The sequence below is a fragment of the Stegostoma tigrinum genome, chromosome 1 (genome assembly GCF_030684315.1).
Source record: "Stegostoma tigrinum isolate sSteTig4 chromosome 1, sSteTig4.hap1, whole genome shotgun sequence".
Lineage (NCBI taxonomy): Eukaryota > Metazoa > Chordata > Chondrichthyes > Orectolobiformes > Stegostomatidae > Stegostoma > Stegostoma tigrinum.
This window is the reverse complement of record NC_081354.1, coordinates 97,699,596-97,717,527: the sequence shown is the minus strand read 5'-3', so window position 1 is coordinate 97,717,527 and position 17,932 is coordinate 97,699,596. Positions and strand designations below refer to the sequence as shown.

Here is a 17,932-nt window from a genome sequence, read left to right as displayed (position 1 = left end):
CCTGAGGATTTTGATGAGCACTGACATCAAATTCTGGAAGTTGGCTGCCATATAATAGATGGTTCAGACTTCTCTTCCTATACCACAATCTGCACACAGTTGTCTCATGTCATTGCAAGGTAATTGAACTGGGTCCACACAAGCAATTGGCAGCTTAATGGCAAGTATTGTCTCTCTATGATACTATCTAATTTCCCTCACATCCAATATTAAGTCAGTTTAACAACAACTTCATTATTAATGATCCAACCAACAGAGGGCATTGTAGCAATACTGGCAAATATTCCATTTGCTCAACAGCACCTGGATACCCCCGCACTGTACTTTCTTTGCAGTCTCTCTCTATTTAAACAATCGCCTGCATTTTGATTCTTCTCACCAAAGTGTATGACTGCACACTATCCTACTTGAACTCCATCTGACAGGTTGAGTGAATGAGCAAAAACTTATCTATATCCCCTTACAGATTCCTTATGGCTTCATCACAACTTGTCCTCCCATCTACTTCTGTAATATCAGAATATTTGGTTACATTACACTCTGCCCACTCATCCAAGTCATTAATACAGCTAGTGAATAATTGAGGTCCTGGGACTGAGCTTCCAGTTATTCCACCATTTATTTTGTTCCAACTTGAAAAGGACTCATTAATTCCCACTCTCTCTCCTCTATGTAAACCAACCCTCAATTCAATCTATTACATTACTCCCAATATGGTGAGCATCTATTACACAATGACCTTTAACATGGCACCTTAACAAATGCTTCCCCGAAATCCAAATATCCTACATCTCCTGGTTCTCCTTCATCAACTTTGCTTGTTATATCCTCAAAGAACTCTTAACAGATTTTTCAAATACAATTTCCCTTTCACAAAGCCATGTTAACTCGGTTGATTGAGTTAAATGTCCTGTTGTTTCTTCTATAACAATGGACTCCAGCATTTTCCCATTGGCACTTAGCTTGCTTTCTGTCTTCCTCTCTTCTTTAACGGGAGTGTCACAGTAGTTGTTTTCCAATCTGCTGGAATGCTTCGAAAATTCAGTGAGTTCTGGAATATGTTGACCAATATCTACCACCTCCGCAGCCACTTTCTTGCATGTAGGCCATCACATCCTGGCAACCTGCCTGCCTTTAGTCCCATTAATTTGTAAAATATCTTATTCCTCACAACAGAATCTGTTCCAAGACCTTTCCTGCCATTAGAACCTTGTTTATTTAATACCTTTGAGAATGTTTTCAATGTTCTCCACCATGTACACGAATAAAAAACATTAGTTTAAATCATCTGTTATTTCTCTGTTCCCTATTAACTCCTCAGTCACATCTTCCAAGGGTCTCCCACTAACTTTAGCTACTCTTTTAACATACTTGGAGAAGCTCTTGCTTTTTGTGGTTATATTTCTTGCCAATTTACCTTCGTGAGCAGTTTTCTCCCTTTTTATTTGCATTTTTAGTCATTCAAATAGCTGATTACTAATACATTATCAATCTCCTGGTCTACCATTAACTTTTGCCACTTTATTTGCCTTACTTTTTTTTAAGATCCTGTCTTTTACCACGTTTGTTAACCACAACTGGTTTATTCTTCACATCAAAACATTAAAAGTACATTTAATCCTTTTTAGTGGGAGGAAGAGAAATTTCATTATATTGGACATAATGTAGTATACATGAATGAAACACTATACAAATATTTCCCTATGTAATATTTATTCAAAACAGAATGATTAACAAAAATTGAAGGAGGAATCTACTGAACAGAGTTAAGCATTCACTTAAATTTACTATAAGATAAATCTATTTACTAACTTAATTATCATTTGCAGTTCAGTGTGTTTCAAGTCTAAATATTAAAAAAGTTAATTGAATGTTCAATATTTTTCCATGTTTTGAACTATTGCCTTGTATGAACTCCAAAACACTGGTCTCCTACATATGAGTACTACAATGTGATAGACAAAAAAAACTATCAACTTCTAGATTCATACTACCATAGGAATTATTTCTAATAATACTGCCAGCCAAACATTTTTGTTTGCATTCTGTTCCTTCGTTTACTTCACTAACTTCTATTGTAAAATTGTTTAGTGCATACCTTTTCTTCCATAGAAAAGCAAATTCATGCCAATATCAATAGTATTTTCAAGACTATGAAGGTTGAGTAAACATGAAAAATGTAAAACAATTGAGCTATTATTCCTTTTACAGAGAAATGTTGATGCTATTGAGAAAGATTTCAACACTGGGCTTTTCCTGAATATTCTTTTCACTATTTGGATAAAGCACAAATGAAAACAAAACACTGGACAACCTGTTGACTATTTATTCCTTTCTGAGGTTAAGGTTAAGCCTGATTAAATCTGATATATGGCTCTTATACCAGAATCAGTGTTTCTTAACTACATAGCAGTAATTTATTTGTCTCTTCCAAACTTACTTGTTTTGATGAATAAGTTTTTATAAACTAAGTTTTCTGATTGCGAACAATTTTTCATTATAACCTAAAAAACATGAAACTCTGAAGGCTTAATTAGTTAGTGTTGAGTTGAACAGATCGTGCACTGACTGCATAGCAATGGAATGCATATCAGTTACGCTTAACATTTGCTATGATCAGTATGTGAATATCTGAGTCCTGTTACATCGTGAAGATTGTTAAACATTCTGAATGCAATTTAAACAATAAATAATTAATCAATTTAATTCAAAAAAGCATGTAAAATTTATATGACTGTACATAATACAGTCATATGCCATTCATATTTTAAAACAAAACTGGAGACATTTAGACTCCTTAACATGATTTCACGTGCACTGGCTGACCTCACTGCTTTAGCCATTTATCCATTCATCATCTATGAGCCTTTTATTAGCAAATGACAACCAGTTTTTTAATCACTGCATGATTATCTTCTCATCAAAGATAAGCATCTCCATTAGGAGTTACTGAATAACAAGTGGAAGAAGCAGCGTGGAACTAGGCCAACACTAGTACCTCTAAGAGACCAGAAACTAGAACAACACTAGTACCTCTAAGAGACCAGAAACTGAAGGTGGGACTTTTCACTGTTAGATTCAGTGATACCACCTTCAGCATCTGAACCATTAATTAAAAACAAGCATTGCACTTAATTGATTACGAATATCATCAGAAAGAGGAACTAGAAGTTACAAATGTTTCCTGAACTTTTACAAATATTATGCTTTACAATGCTGTGGCTCCCAGGTGTTGCGTTTAGATTACCCTCCATTTCTGTGAATAAGCCAGCCAATACAGAGACAATGTTATCAAAGAGATGAACAGAAACTTCTGACAAGGAATTAGGGAAATAAATATGGGCCAGTAACAAGGTCAGCCCGGTTTTCTCTTTAGTTTTATGGTTGTTGTGCTTCTCATAGAAGAATTAGATATGTGCCTGCCTCTCCTGTTTCACCAAACAGAAGCCAAGTGCAGGTCTTTTGTGCCCATGATGTTAGATCTAAATGATTATCGATTTTATAAAAAATAGAAATATATGATTGAATTTCCAAACAGGTTGACAAATTCACTGGTGATAAGCAGAGATCTCGGAGAAATTGCCATTTTTCCAGAAAACTCTCTAAGATTCTGTTGGTCTCTCATTGAGGTTACAATAGGAGTTTAGGGCAGCTCTGCAGAAGTTCAGTCCTTATGTATTTAACCAACATGCATTTAGTTTATTTTTGTTCATTTCAGGTTAGTGTAGGTTACATCAATGATATTTTAATAATGGCTATTCAGCACAATTTTTTAGAGAGAAACTTAAAATATACAGTAACATTTAACCTTCACACATTATTCATTGAACGCATCTAAAGCATTGTAGTGATTCCCTACAATCTTATAAATAACACTCTTGTTTCCCATCCTGAATCAAATCATTATTTCCTTGCAAACCTAAAGATGAAATTATTGAAATGATGTATAAATATTACTGATGATGTTTGTCTAGTATTTAATGATATAAAATAGAAAAGTGCATCTTCAGTCTCAAGTGAATTAAAGCTAAATTCTTGTAGCAATGGTGCAATTTGAATATTATCACAAATAGTACTTTTCATTTGGATAAACCATAATTTTAAATTGGAGAATTTTCCAAATACTGTAAAAGCTAATGCTCTCAGATGTCTCAAAGACTGGAGTTAAATTTAACATATGTATTATTTGTGATCATTGCTACTCAAAGAGTATGGTACACCATAGAACACTACTCATTTCACTGTATTATCTTAGATCTTTCAGGAATTAAGGCAATTGGTGTTATAGTTATGCTTACAAAAGTAACAGAAATTCTACTAGTATTTCTTTACTACAATTTTAGTGTAAACCGTTTAGAGCAGAATGAGGTTCCTGCCAACTTTGCAACAGGCTGCCCAAAATTCTGCAGTTCAAAATCTACTGTTAATAAATGCAAAGATAGTCACACGGTTTTCTGGTTTATTTGTCCACTTTGTTGGTGTTGGACTGCAGGTGGCAGATCTGAAGAATTGGAAGCAGTAATTGAAATGCACCTTGAATGTAGGTAGTACTGTTAGAGCCCTGTAAAGATAAGTGCAACATAAATTAGTTCCTTTAATTGTTAACAATTTTTTAGTACACATAGACAGGAGTTCATATTATTCATAATGAGATCACAATAAGAAATTTTTCCAGCTTTCCAATCAATTGGCTCACTTTCAAAAGGGACTGACACAGATTGGAATTCTCCAAGCAGATAATGTGACTCTCAAACAGATAAATTGTACTAGGTGTTTGTACACACCTTTTCAGCAGTGATAAATGAATGGCAGATAGTGAATCATCATATCGTAAAATGTCTTGTAAAATCTAGCCCACAGTGTTACAAAGCTTACAGCAATGGTTCAAGGAGCAGCATACATTACGAGCTAATAGTAACACTTAGGACTGAATGTATTTCTAATTCATTAAATAAAGGTAATGAGGCCTTGGCTTAACTGTACAACAAAAGATATGATATGATCACAGCTTGCACTTCAAGAAAATAAAAACAGAAAACTGTAAATGATGGAAATCTGAAATAAAGAGACAAAATGCCAGGCATATATAAAAATCTGTAAAGAAAAGGTTGGCTACAATGTTTCTGTCACATAGCCATCATTAGAACTGAAAGTTGCAAGTTAAGTATGCCCTTTTCATAAGACTGGAAAAAAAATGTTGACAGAAGACACTGTCAACAAATGCATCAATTACAGCAGGGGAAGTTGCCCTGTATTTTGAGAAAATATTTTCGTAATACTGTACAATGAATTTAAACAAATGGAAACAGCATACATAGTGGCTCAGGAAGGGAACAGGAAGCTATCTTCCATAAACGCACCACTGTCAACCAGCTTTACCTCTCTATCACCTCATTCAATCTTGCATAAACTATAATCTCCTCCAGCTAAATGCTGAGATAACTGAAGTTATTAACTCTGATCCCCACCACAAATCTTGCACCTTTGTCAAAGTATTGATTCCCCTAATTTTCCAGAAACGATCAGGACTGTTTACAACATAAGGGCTGGAATCTTTGTGGGGTCAGAATGATTCTAGAGACCTTTAAAAATGGCAGGCACGGACCAATTCCAGCATTCCCATCCCATTCCCCACACCTTCAATGCTTCCTGGTGCAGGATAAAGATGGAAGTAGCAAACCCATATGCTGCATTCCAAACCTAGCTGGCTCCATTACTGGGTAAGTTCTCCTAGACTTTATTTTCATCCATGTGAGTCAGTCTCACTGTGATTAGATGCTCATAGATCCTCAGAGAAGTGGGGAGCCATATCCTGAATTTAGGAACCTTTGGAGAGGCAAACTTGAAAGGTCTTACCCATGCACACTCCAAAACAACTTGGTGCCAACTTATGTGCTTCACCCATGGTCATGGTCCTTGGTATCGTCCAAGGCAACACTTGAATCGCCATGCCCATTCACCCAATTTGTACTAGGTACAGAGCATGAGGACTGGTGTAAGAACTCAATAAACATTCAAGATCTCATATTTCATGCTCAGTTGAAAGTTGACTGAAAAATATCAATTCAGTGGATTGAGTGGATTTTGTTTTGACAATTGGAAAGAACCAGTGACTTTGCTTGATTAACACCAAATTATATGAATTTTTTGTGCTTTTTGGCAATAATTCAGTTTAGTTGCACAAAATTAAGAGATAAAGTGTTTGAAGCCTCTATTATTGAGACTTTAATGGTATGACTGACACTTTCATAGAGTTATAGGAACAGCAGTTCTTTTTTCCCAAATAAGATTTGTGAATGTGTGATAACAAAGTGTAGAGCTGGATGAACATGGTAGGCCAAGCAGCATGACAGGAGAAGGAGAGCTGATGTTTCGGGTCTACACCCTTCTTCAGAAATGGGGGAGGGGAAAGGGATCCTGAAATAAACAGGAAGAGGGGGGAGGTGGATAGAAGATGGAGAAAGAAGAAGACAGGTGGAGAGGAGGCTGACAGGTCAAAGAGGTGGGGATGGTGCCAGTAAAGGTGAGTGTAGGTGGGGAGTTAGGGAGAGGCTAGGTTAGTCCAGGGAGGACGGACAGGTCAAGGAGGCGGGATGAGACTGGTAGGTATATGGGGGTGGGGTTTGAGGTGGGAGGAGGGGATAGGTAGGAGGAAGGACAGGTTAGGGAGGCGTGAACGAGCTGGGCTGGTTTTGGGATGTGGCTAGGGGAGGGGAGATTTTGAAGCTTGTGAAGTCCACATTGATACCACTGGGCTGCAGGGTTCCCAAGCGGAATATGAGGTGCTGTTCCTGCAACCTTTGGGTGGCATCACTGTGGCACTGCAGGAGGCCCAGGATGGACATGTCATCCAAGGATTGGGGGGGGGGGGGGGGGGGGAGTTGAAATGGTTTGCGACTGGGAAGTGCAGTCGTTTGTCGCGAACTAAGCGTAGGTGTTCCGCAAAGTGGTTGCCAACTCTCTGCTTGGTTTCCCCAGTGTAGAGGAGGCCACGTTGGGAACAGCAGATGTGGGAGGTCTTCTTGGGGTCTGGGATGGGTGTGGTGGGGGGGGTTAATAGGGGCAGGTGTAGCACTTCCTGCGGTTGCAGGGAAAAGTGCCGGGTGTGGTAGGGCTGATGGGGAGTGTGGAGTGAACAAGGGAGTCACAGAGAGAGTGGTCCCTCTGGAAAGCACATAAGGGTGGGGAGGGAAAAATTTCTTTGGTGGTGGGGTCAGTCTGCAGGTGGCAGAAGTGCTGGAGGATAATGTGTTGGATCCGGAGGTTGGTGGGGTGGTACGTGAGGGCGAAGGGGATTCTGTTTAGGTTGTTATTACGGGAGGGGGTGTTAGGGATGAGTTGGGAAATGCAGAGACTTGTTTGAGGGCGTTTTCGACAACTGCGGAGGGGAAGTTGCAGTCCTTGAAAAACAAGGACATCTGGGATGTCCGGGAGTAGAATGCCTCATCTTGGGAGCAGATGCAGCAGAGACGGAGGAATTGGGAATAGGGGATGGCATTTTTTGCAGGAAGGTGGGTGGGAGGAGGTGTATTCTAGGAGCTGTGGGAGTCGGTAGGCTTGAAATGGAATTGAAATTGAATGTGTGCTTTTCTTCTGACCAGATCCAAATGGTTCACTAGATCTGTAGAGAGTATGTTAATAACAAAGGGGTACACTTTTAACGTGCAAGGCAGAAGGTTTAGAGGAGTCTTGAGGAAAAAAAAATTTCACTCAGAGAATGGCACATATCTGGAATACCTGGCCTGGGAGAGTAGTTGAGGTAGATAAACTCAATCTTTAAAATGTCTTTGGACGTGCACTTAAGTGTCATAACATTCAAGGCTATGGGCTTACAGTTGGAAAGTGGGACTGGTGTACATTTAGCGTATATTTGGTGGTACAGACTCAATGGGTGAAGGGCCTCTTCTGTACCATATGATTCTACATTGTATAACTGCTCATGGAATGCCACAAGTTGGCATGGGGAGTGAGTGGAACAACTGAGGGCTGAGGGCTAAAGGCTAAAGAGCCAAAACTTTTAATACAAATGGCATGAAGTCCCAGAAACCCAAAGCAGAATTCAGGTTGGTCCACTTTGGCACTTGGCTGCCCCAACTGTAATATAACCTGCCTCTACTCATAAACCAGCATAGCATCCTCTGAAATGATTATCTAAGCCTCTAAATCAACCATACCAAGGTTTTCACAGCTGATTGCCCACATAAAGGAAGAAGCACTTCTATAATTCTTTTTCTGACCACTCAAAGGGCTCTATAGCCAATGAAGTATGTTTTTGAAGCATAGATGCTGTTATATCAAAGGAGATGCAGCAGTCAACAGATAATTCTCACAAGCAGCAATATGATAATGACCAGATAATCAACATAAAATACGGATTATGGGATAAATATTGGTCAGGGCATTGGGAATAAATATTCTATTCTACTTCAAAATAATCCTTTAATTTTTTTATTGGTCCACTTGTGGGATGTTTGCATTGCTGGCTGGGCCAGCATTTATTACTTGTCCTTAGTTGCTTTTGAGAAGGTGGTGGTGAGCTGCCTTCTTGAACAACTACAGTCCACTTGCTGTAGCTTGACCCACAATGCCTTTAGGGAGGGAATTCCAGGATTTTGTCCCAGCAACAGTGAAGATGCAAATGTACAGTACAATGGAATCTTTCACATCAACTTGAGCAGGCAGATGGGACCTTGGTTTAATATCACATCTGAAAGATGGCACCTCCGACAGTGCAACACTTCATCAGTACTTGGCCACTGGTAAAGTGTTTTGTGGCTGTGAAGTGCATTATATGAGTGCAAATCAAGTTTCCCCCTTTTGGTAGTTTTGTTTACTTCTTGGATGTTAATAAAAATTACATCTGGGTTCCCCTTCATGTTGTCCATTAGTTTAATTTTGTACACTCGCTTTCTTTTTCTTACTTCTCTTTGCAGTTCTCTCATGTTCCTGAATCCTGTATGGTTCTCTACTGAATTACGAGCTGGCACCTAGCATAAACCTTTTTTTGCTTTCATTTGGCTCTTTATATTTCATCATCCTAGAAACTCCAACTTTGGATGCCATTCCTTTAGTTTTTGTGGGAATGTACCTAATCTGTACCTAAACTTGTTCTTTTTTGATAACACCTTAAAGTCCATAACGCAACAAAAATGTGTTGTGGAAAACAATCCACAATAGCTTTGAAAACAATACATAAATATTTGAAAAAGTGAAAATGTAAGAGAGTACAGGACAAATGCAGAGGAAAGAGGCACATAGCTAGCTATATTAGAGAATTCACATTGCTTTTTAGCCTGAGTGCACGCATTCTGTTAACTCTACGGCATGAAAACAGACAAACTTTCCATAATTGGCCTGCAGTCAAAATACTGGTCAAACATAAAAACAGCTTTCCATATTCTAAAAATTAAACAAGGTATCTTAATGTTTAAGCAAATATAAATAGTAGGTAAGATATGTTATTTCACGTAACGCAAACAAATATATTGTGGAGTATTGTCTTGGCATTATTTCAATAAGTGTAAAGCTCACCTCCAATAATATAGTATTTATCTGTGGATTTAAAACCTCTGCTTTCTTTTTAGCCTGTAAAAATAATGCACAGAACATTTCACAAATGCAATAAGGCCAACTCTGTCATAGGCTACAAAAAAGATACTGTTGGAAAACTGAAATGCCCAGGTCAGACAGATTCAAGATTCTAGGCTGATGCTGACTTTTCACCAGAACTAAGGAAAGTTCGAAAAGCAATAGGTTTTGAGTAAGTGATATGTGGGGAAGGGGAGGGAACAAAGGGAGGGGTCTGTGGCTAGGGCTGTAAAGAATAAATAGCAGAAGATTTTGCGGTAATGTATACTAATGGCTGAACAGCACGTGTCCACAAAGGTTTTATGTATGTCTTATGTTAAATTAATCAACTGTTTAAAATTGGGAGGAATTTCAAAAGTATTTATATTCTGTTTCTGTTATGGAAAATCATTTGGTACATTGAGAAAATTGTCTCTGCACATTTTGTTTGGAATATTTTTCAGCAATGTACTTTCTTACTTGATGAAACATTTTAACCTGTACTGCTTCAATAACTTCTCCAACCCAGACCATATTGAACTTTTTATGAATTGTGAAATCGCTGTTAATGAGAATTGGCACCTTGAAGTTTGATATAAAAGTTTGAAACAGGTATCGTTATTAAAGTTAAGGCAGTAAAAGTGATACTAAATAACTACAAGAACTTACCCCTGCTTGAGTCAAACAGGAAGCAAATTTCGTAGAAAGGGAGGACACTTCCGTACACATTGCAATAGTTAACCTGGATCAGTAGGACATAAAATCTGGTGAGAAAATGCGATTGCAAAACAAAATGGAAATAATCAAACGTATATAAAGGCTTGGTGATAGAGTTACGTGAAAACTTTCACATCCATTCTAAGAAAGTTAAACAGAGCTGAACTACTGTAAGTACAGAAAATTGTAGTGATTGTGACAAGATCAGCCAGGTGGACCTCAGAATATGAGTTCCCTGATTGGGGCTGTTAATTTAGTCTAATCAGGGAGCCCTGGCTGACAGATGTAAACAGGAACGTCAGAGGTTCTGTTCACTCTGAGAACTAGCTCTGAGGAAGCCGAACAAGTCTCAAGTACAATGGAAGGATGACTTGGTGACAGGTTATTAGCCTCTGTGGAGTTATTTCAAAAATGACTTTGGGTAGAAACTTGCAGAAGGGGGAAATGAGCAGATAACTCAATATCAGCTCACAGTCCAGATGGAAAGTTGACTGTAAGCCACATGCTCCTTGCAAGCCTATCCTATTGCAACGCTGCAGGCAGTCTAAATTGGCTAAGTGAGACTTTTACCACTCACTCGGAAGGAAATCTCATCTTCAGGAGTTGTTCAATAATCTGGCTGGTTGCCAGCTCCATCTTATCTGGCAGTGCCACAGCTCTGTAGTGGGAGTTGCTGGTACTGTAGAAAGGAGCCTGTAAAGGAACTTGGCTGCCCCAAGAAACTGAGATCCTGAGTAATCCAAGATGGAGGACAGGCAAGTATTGTGTCTGTAAGGGCTTCTCCTTTTTTTCAGATATTTTCAGTATTGAAGAACAAAGAACAAAGAAAATTACAGCACAAGAACAGGCCCTTCGGCCCTCCAAGCCTGCGCCGATCAACAGACTCTGTCTAACCTGTCATCTATTTTCTAAGGGTCTGTGTCCATTTGCTCCCTGCCCACCCATGTACCAGTCCAAATATATCTTAAAAGACACTAACGTGTCTGCGTCTACCACCTCAGCTGGCAACGCGTTCCAGGCACCCACCACCCTCTCTGTAAAGAGTTTTCCATGCATACCTCCCTTAAACTTTCCTCCTCTCACTTTGAACTCATGACCCCTAGTAATTGAGTCCCCCACTCTGGGAAAAAGCTTCTTGCTATCCACCCTGTCTATATCCCTCATGATTTTGTAGACCTCGATCAGGACCCCCTCAATCTCCGTCTTTCTAATGAAAATAATCCTAATCTACTCAACCTCTCTTCATAGCTAGCAACGTCCATACCAGGCAACATCCTGATGAACCTCCTCTGCACCCTCTCCAAAGCATCCACATCCTTTTGGTAATGTGGCAACCAGAACTGTACACAGTACTCCAAACGTGGCCGAACCAAAGTCCTATACATCTGCAACATGACCCGCCAACCCTTGTACTCAATACCCCATCCAATGAAGGAAAGCATGCCATATGCCTTCTTGACCACCCTATTGACCTGCATTGTCACCTTCAGGGAACAATGGACCTGAACATCCAGATCTCTCTGTTCATCAATTTTCCCTAGGGCTTTTCCATTTATTTTCCTGAATTCTAGGAGCAGTAATCACTGTCATAGGTTTTGCATAGATTTAGAACTTTGGGCAAAGAAGAGATCAAAACAACAGCACTTTAAAAAGGGAGGGAGACGGACAAAAGCAGAGGCCACATAGGACGTGAATCAAATGGAGAAATAGACCTGTACTGCTGTGTGACCCAGCAGTAACCTGCACTGCTGATTGTTCTGCTGTTTCATTATCTCTGGACATTGGAGTCCTCTAAGAAAAATTAACAAACAGCAAAATTCACTGCTGACCATGGAGTAACCTGTGTGGGAGTGCTTACTTTTTTTTATTAATCCACGATAGTGAGAGAACTGGTTTCTTTTTTGATTATATGGTTTTATTGAGATCTGTCTCTTGATTAAACGTTAAAAAATATAAAACATAGGAGTAATTTAGCCTAGAGCAGTGTTTTTTAAAGCAGTACGATTGTGCTATTTTCTGGGTCTGTAGATTGTTAAGGTGCAAAGGTGGCCTTTAGTGGAGTGATGTGCTCTTCCTGTCAGACGTGGAAGGTTAGGGCGAATTTCCATGTTACTGATGATTATGTCTGTAGGAAGCGTATTTGGCTGTAAATCCTATTAGATCAGTTGGAGCGGGAGTTAGAGGCAATGAGGAATTTATCGGACCTAGGGGGCGTGATGGATGGCAGTTGTAGGAAGGGAGATAAACCGAAGATTCAGTCAGGTAGATGCGTTACATCCAGGAGTGGCACAGTGGCTCAGTGGTTAGCACTGCAGCCTCACAGCGCCAGGCACCCACGTTCAATTCTACCCACGGGTGACTGTCTGTGTGGAGTTTGCACATTTTCCCGGTGTCTGCGTGGGTTTCCTCTGGGTGCTCCAGTTTCCTCCCACAATCCCAAGTTAAGTTAGGCAGACTGACCATGCTAAATTGCCCATAGAGTTCAGGGATGTGTAGATAAGGTAGGTTATAGGGGGATGGGTCTGGGTGGGATGCTCCGAGGGTCAGTGTGAAGGGTCTGTTTCCACACTGTAGGGATTATATGAAATGTAGGAGGGAGGAAGGCTGTGCAGGAGCCTCCTGTTGCTATTCCCATCTCCAGCAAGTATGCTGTTTTGAAAAACATAGGGGGTGATGGATTCTCAGGGGAATGTAGCACTGACAGCCAGGTTTCTGGTACCAAGACTGGCTCCAATGTAATGAGAGGTACGTCAGGTTTCAAGCAATTGATTGTGATAAGGGACTCTCTAGTCAGCAGCACAGACAAATGATTCTGTGGCTGGCAGCAAGAAATCAGAATGATGTGTTGCCTCATTGGTGCCAGGATCAGCAAGGCGTTCGATAAGGTTGCCCACAGTAGGCTATTGTACAAAATGCGGAGGAATGGGATTGTGGGAGATATAGCAGTTTGGATCAGAAATTGGCTTGCTGAAAGACAGGGGGTGGTGGTTGATGGGAAATGTTCATCCTGGAGACCAGTTACTAGTGGTGTACTGCAAGGGTTGGTGTTGGGTCCACTGCTGTTTGACATTTTTATAAACGACCTGGATGAGGGTGTAGAAGGATGGGTTAGTAAATTTGCAGACGACACCAAGGTTGGTGGAGTTGTGGACAGTGACGAAGGATGCTGTAGGTTGCAGAGAGACATAGACAAGCTGCAGAGCTGGGCTGAGAGGTGGCAAATGGAGTTTAATGCAGACAAGTGTGAGGTGATGCACTTTGGTAGGAGTAACCGGAATGCAAAGTACTGGGCTAATGGTAAGATTCTTGGTAGTGTAGAGGAGCAGAGAGATCTCGGTGTCCATGTACACACATCCTTGAAAGTTGCCACGCAGGTTGACAGGGTTGTTAAGAAGGCATACAGTGTTTTAGCTTTTATTAATAGAGGGATTGAGTTCCGGAACCATGAGGTTATGCTGCAGCTGCACAAAATTCTGGTGTGGCTGCACTTGGAGTATTGTGTACAGTTCTGGTCACCGCATTATAAGAAGGATGTGGAAGCTTTGGAAAGGGTGCAGAGGAGATTTACTAGGCTGTTGCCTGGTATGGAGGGAAGGTCTTACGAGGAAAGGCTGAGGGACTTGAGGCTGTTTTCATTAGAGGGAAGAAGGTTGAGAGGTGACTTAATTGAAACATATAAAATAATCAGAGGGTTAGATAGGGAGAGCCTTTTTCCTAGGATGGTGACGGTGAGCACGAGGGGGCCTAGCTTTAAATCGAGGGGTGAAAGATATAGGACAGATGTCAGAGGTAGTTTCTTTACTCAGAGAATAGTAAGGGAATGGAACGCTTTGCCTGCAACGGTAGTAGATTTGCCAACTTTAGGTACATTTAAGTCGTCATTGGATAAGCATATGGACGTACATGGAATAGTGTAGGTTAGATGGGCTTCAGATTGGTATGACAGGTCGGCACAACATCGAGGGCCGAAGGCCCTGTACTGTGCTGTAATGTTCTATGTTCTATGATATCTCAGAGAGGGTGCAGAATATTCTCAAAAGGAAGAGGGAACAGCAGGTGGTCATTTTACACATTGGAACTAACGACATAAGAAGAGAAAGGGATGAGATTCTGAGGGGAGAATAGAGGAAGTTAGGTAGAATTAAAAAGGAAGTCCTCAAGGGTATTAATATCTGGATTATTCCTGCCGCCATGAGCTAGTGAGGCTAGGAGTAGCAGGATACAGCAGATGACTGTGTGGCTAAGGAGCTGATGCAGGGACAAGCAGTCATGTTTTTGGATTATTGGAATCATTTCTGGGGTAAAAGTGACCTGTATAAGAAGGATGGATAGCACCTGAATTGGAAGGGGACTAATATACAGACAGGGCGATCTGCTAGCGCTGCTTGGGAGGATTTGAACTAGAAAGGGGGTGGATTGGGACCCAAGGATATAGTGAGGAAAGAAATCAGACTGAGACAGGTACAGTTGGGATAAGGAGGAAGTGAAACAGTCAAGGCAGGAACAAAACAGAGAACGTGGTAGAACTAATAAATTGAATTGCATTTATTTCAATGCAACAGGCCTAACAGGCAAGATAGATGAACTCAGGGCACGGTTGGGAACATGGAGATGGGATATCATAGCAATTACTGAGATGTGGCTCTGGGATGGACAAGATTGGCAGCTTAATGTTCTAGGGTATAGATGTTATAGGAAGGACAGAAAGGGGGGGCAAAAGATGAGGTGGAGTGGCATTTTTGATTAGGGATAACATTACAGCTATACTTAGGGAAGACATTCCTGGGAATATGCCCAGGGAAGCTATTTGGATGGAACTGAGAAATAAGAAAGGGATGATCACCATATGGGGATTGTACTATAGACCCGCAGTCTGCAGGAAATGGAGAAACAAATCTGCAAGAATAATATGGTGGTTATAGTAGGGGACTTTAACTTTCCAAACATAGACTAGGGCTGCCGTATTGTTAAGGACTTGGATGCAGAGACATTTGCTAAGTGTGTACAAGTAAGTAGTCTGATTGAGTATGTGGCAGTACCTACTAGAAAAGGTGTGAAACGTGACCTAATCTTAGGAAATAAAAGGCAGAGCAGGTAACTGTGGTGTCAGTTGTGGGGAGCACTGCGAGTGACCATAATTCTATTAATTTTAAAATAGTGTTGGAAAAGGATGGGCAGAATATAAAAGTTAAAGTTCTAAATTGGAGGCAGGCCAATTTCGATGGTATTAGGTAAGAACTTTCTAAAGTTGATTGGGGGTGGATGTTTGAAGGTAAAGGGAGGCCTGGAAAATGGGAAGTCTTCAAAAATGAGATAATGAGAGTCCAGAAATAGTGCGATCCTATTAGGATGAAGGGCAAGCTGGTAAGTGCAGATGACTACAAAAATTGAGGTTTTAAGTCAAGAAAAAGAAGGAAGCATATGTCAGGTATAGAAAGCAGTAATCGAATGATTCACTAGAAGAGTATAACAGCAGTAGGAGTATACCTAAGAGGGAAATTAGGAGGGCAAAAAGGGGACATATGATAGCTTTGGCAAATAGGGTTAAGGAGAATCCAAAGACACTCTACAAATACAGTAAGGATAAAAGGGTAACTAGGGAGAGATTAGGGCCCTTTAAAGATCAGCATGGCCACCTATGTGTGGAATCACAGGAGATGGGGGAGATACTAAATGAGTATTTTGCATCAATGTTTACTGTGGAGAAGAATATGCTAGATATGGAACGTGGGGAAATAAAGGTTGACATTTTGAAAAATGTCCATATTTTCGAGGTGGTGGTGCCAGACAGCTTAAAACTTATAAAGGTGGATAAATTCCCCAGGATCTGATGTGGTGCACACCCTAGGACTCTGTGGGAAGCTAAGGAGTGATTGCTGGACCCCTTGCTGAGATATTTGTATTTGTCATAGCCACAGGTGAGGTGCCAGAAGATTGGAGGTTAGCTAACATGGTGCCATTATTTAAGAAAGGTGGTAAGGAAAAGCCAGTTTAGCCTGGCATCAGTGGTGGGTAAATTTTTGGAGGGAATCCTGACGGCCAGAATTGACATGTATTTGGAAAGGCAAGGACTGATTCAGGATAGTCAACTTGGCTTTGTGCGCAGGAAACTGTATGTCTCTCAAACTTGATTGAGTTTCTTTCAAGAAGTAACAAAGAGGATTGATGGGGAGATAGCGGTGGATGTGATCTATATTGGCTTCAGTAAAGTGTTTGACAAAGGCTCCTCATGGAGAAGTAGCCATTTGGATACAAAACTGACTTGAACATAGAAGACAGAGGGTTTCATGGAGAGTTGCTTTTCAGACTGGGGGTTTGTGGACAGTGGTGTGACATGGATTGATATTTGGTCCACTGCTTTTCTTAATTTATATAAATGATCTGGATATGAACATAGCAAGTATAGTTAAGTTTTCAGATGACTCTAAAATTGGAGGTGTAGTGGACAGCAAAGAAGATTATGTCAGATAAACACCAAAAAAACTGTGGATGCTTTAAATCAGAAACAAGAACAAAAGTTGCTATAAAAGTTCAGCAGGTCTGGCAACACCTGTGAAGAAAAATAAGAGTTAGTGATTCAGGTTCTGAGGAACGGTCACCGGACCCAAAATGTTAACTCTGATTTTTCTTCACAGATGCTGGCAGACCTGCTGAGCTTTTACAGCAACTCCAGCTCTTTTTCCTGAAGGTTACCTTGGAGTACAACAGGATCTTGATCAGATGGGCCAATGTGCGAGGAGTGGTAGATGGAGTTCAATTTAGATAATATGAGGTGCTACGTTTTGGAATTCAAATCAGGACAGGACCATTTCATGGTAAGTTCCTGGAAAGTGCTGCTGAACAGAGACACCTTGGAGTGCAGGTTCATAGTTCCTTGGAAGTGGAGACCTAGGTAGGCAGGACAGTGAAGAAGGCATTTGGTATGCTTGCCTTTATGGGCCAGCGCATTGAGTACAGGAGTTGGGAGGTCATGTTGCAGCTGTACAGGACATTAGTTAGGTCACTTTTGGAATACTGCATGCAATTCTGGTCTCTCTGATAGAGAAAGGATGTTGTGAAACTTGAAAGGGTTCAGAAAAAATTTACAAGGGATGTTGGAGGGTTTGAACCATAGGGAGAGGCTGAATAGGCTGGAGCTATTTCCCCTGGAGCATCGGAGGCTGAGGGGTGACCTTATAGAGGTTTATAAAATCACGAGAGGCACGGATAGGGTAAATGGGCAAGGTCTTTTCCCTGAACTGGGGGTGGGGAATGTGGAGTCCAAAACTAGATGGCATAGGTTTAAGGTGAGAAGGGAAAGATTTAAAAGGGATTTAAGGGGCAACTTTTTCACGCAGAGAGTGTTGCATGTCTGGAATGAGGAAGTGGTGGAGGCTGTTAAAATTACAACCATTAAAAGGCATCTGAAAGGGTATATGAATAGGAAGGGATCAGAGGAATATGCGCCAAATGCAGGAAAATAGGATTTGATTTATATGGGACATCTGGTTGGATGAGTTGGACCAAAGGGTCCGTTTCCATGCTGTACATGACTCTACGTCACAGGTTTCATGATGGAGGGATGCTAGATTGCAAGGAAGGGGTAGTGGTGATACGTTTTGCCTGGTAAATGAAGTTGGTATCTTACAAACAGCAATACAGCACAGTA

At 40.6% G+C, this 17,932-nt stretch overlaps 1 protein-coding gene across 3 annotated transcripts in view; it reads right to left on the bottom strand.

The window, feature by feature from the left end:
* Positions 1-2,677: 2,677 nt before the first annotated feature.
* The window catches only part of fam114a1 (family with sequence similarity 114 member A1), a 51,167-nt gene continuing 35,912 nt past the window's right edge, over positions 2,678-17,932 (bottom strand). For 2 of the 3 annotated variants that reach the window (XM_048527344.2, XM_048527333.1), the window contains exons 12-14: positions 10,237-10,309; positions 9,532-9,585; positions 2,678-4,561 (exon numbers count right to left, since the gene is read on the bottom strand). In XM_048527344.2, the coding sequence (XP_048383301.1) occupies positions 4,460-4,561; positions 9,532-9,585; positions 10,237-10,309 (229 nt within the window). In that variant the 3' untranslated portion in view covers positions 2,678-4,459. Of the gene's footprint in view, positions 4,562-9,531; positions 9,586-10,236; positions 10,332-17,932 lie in introns of all 3 variants that reach the window. The other variant, XM_048527355.2, reaches the window with a different exon arrangement.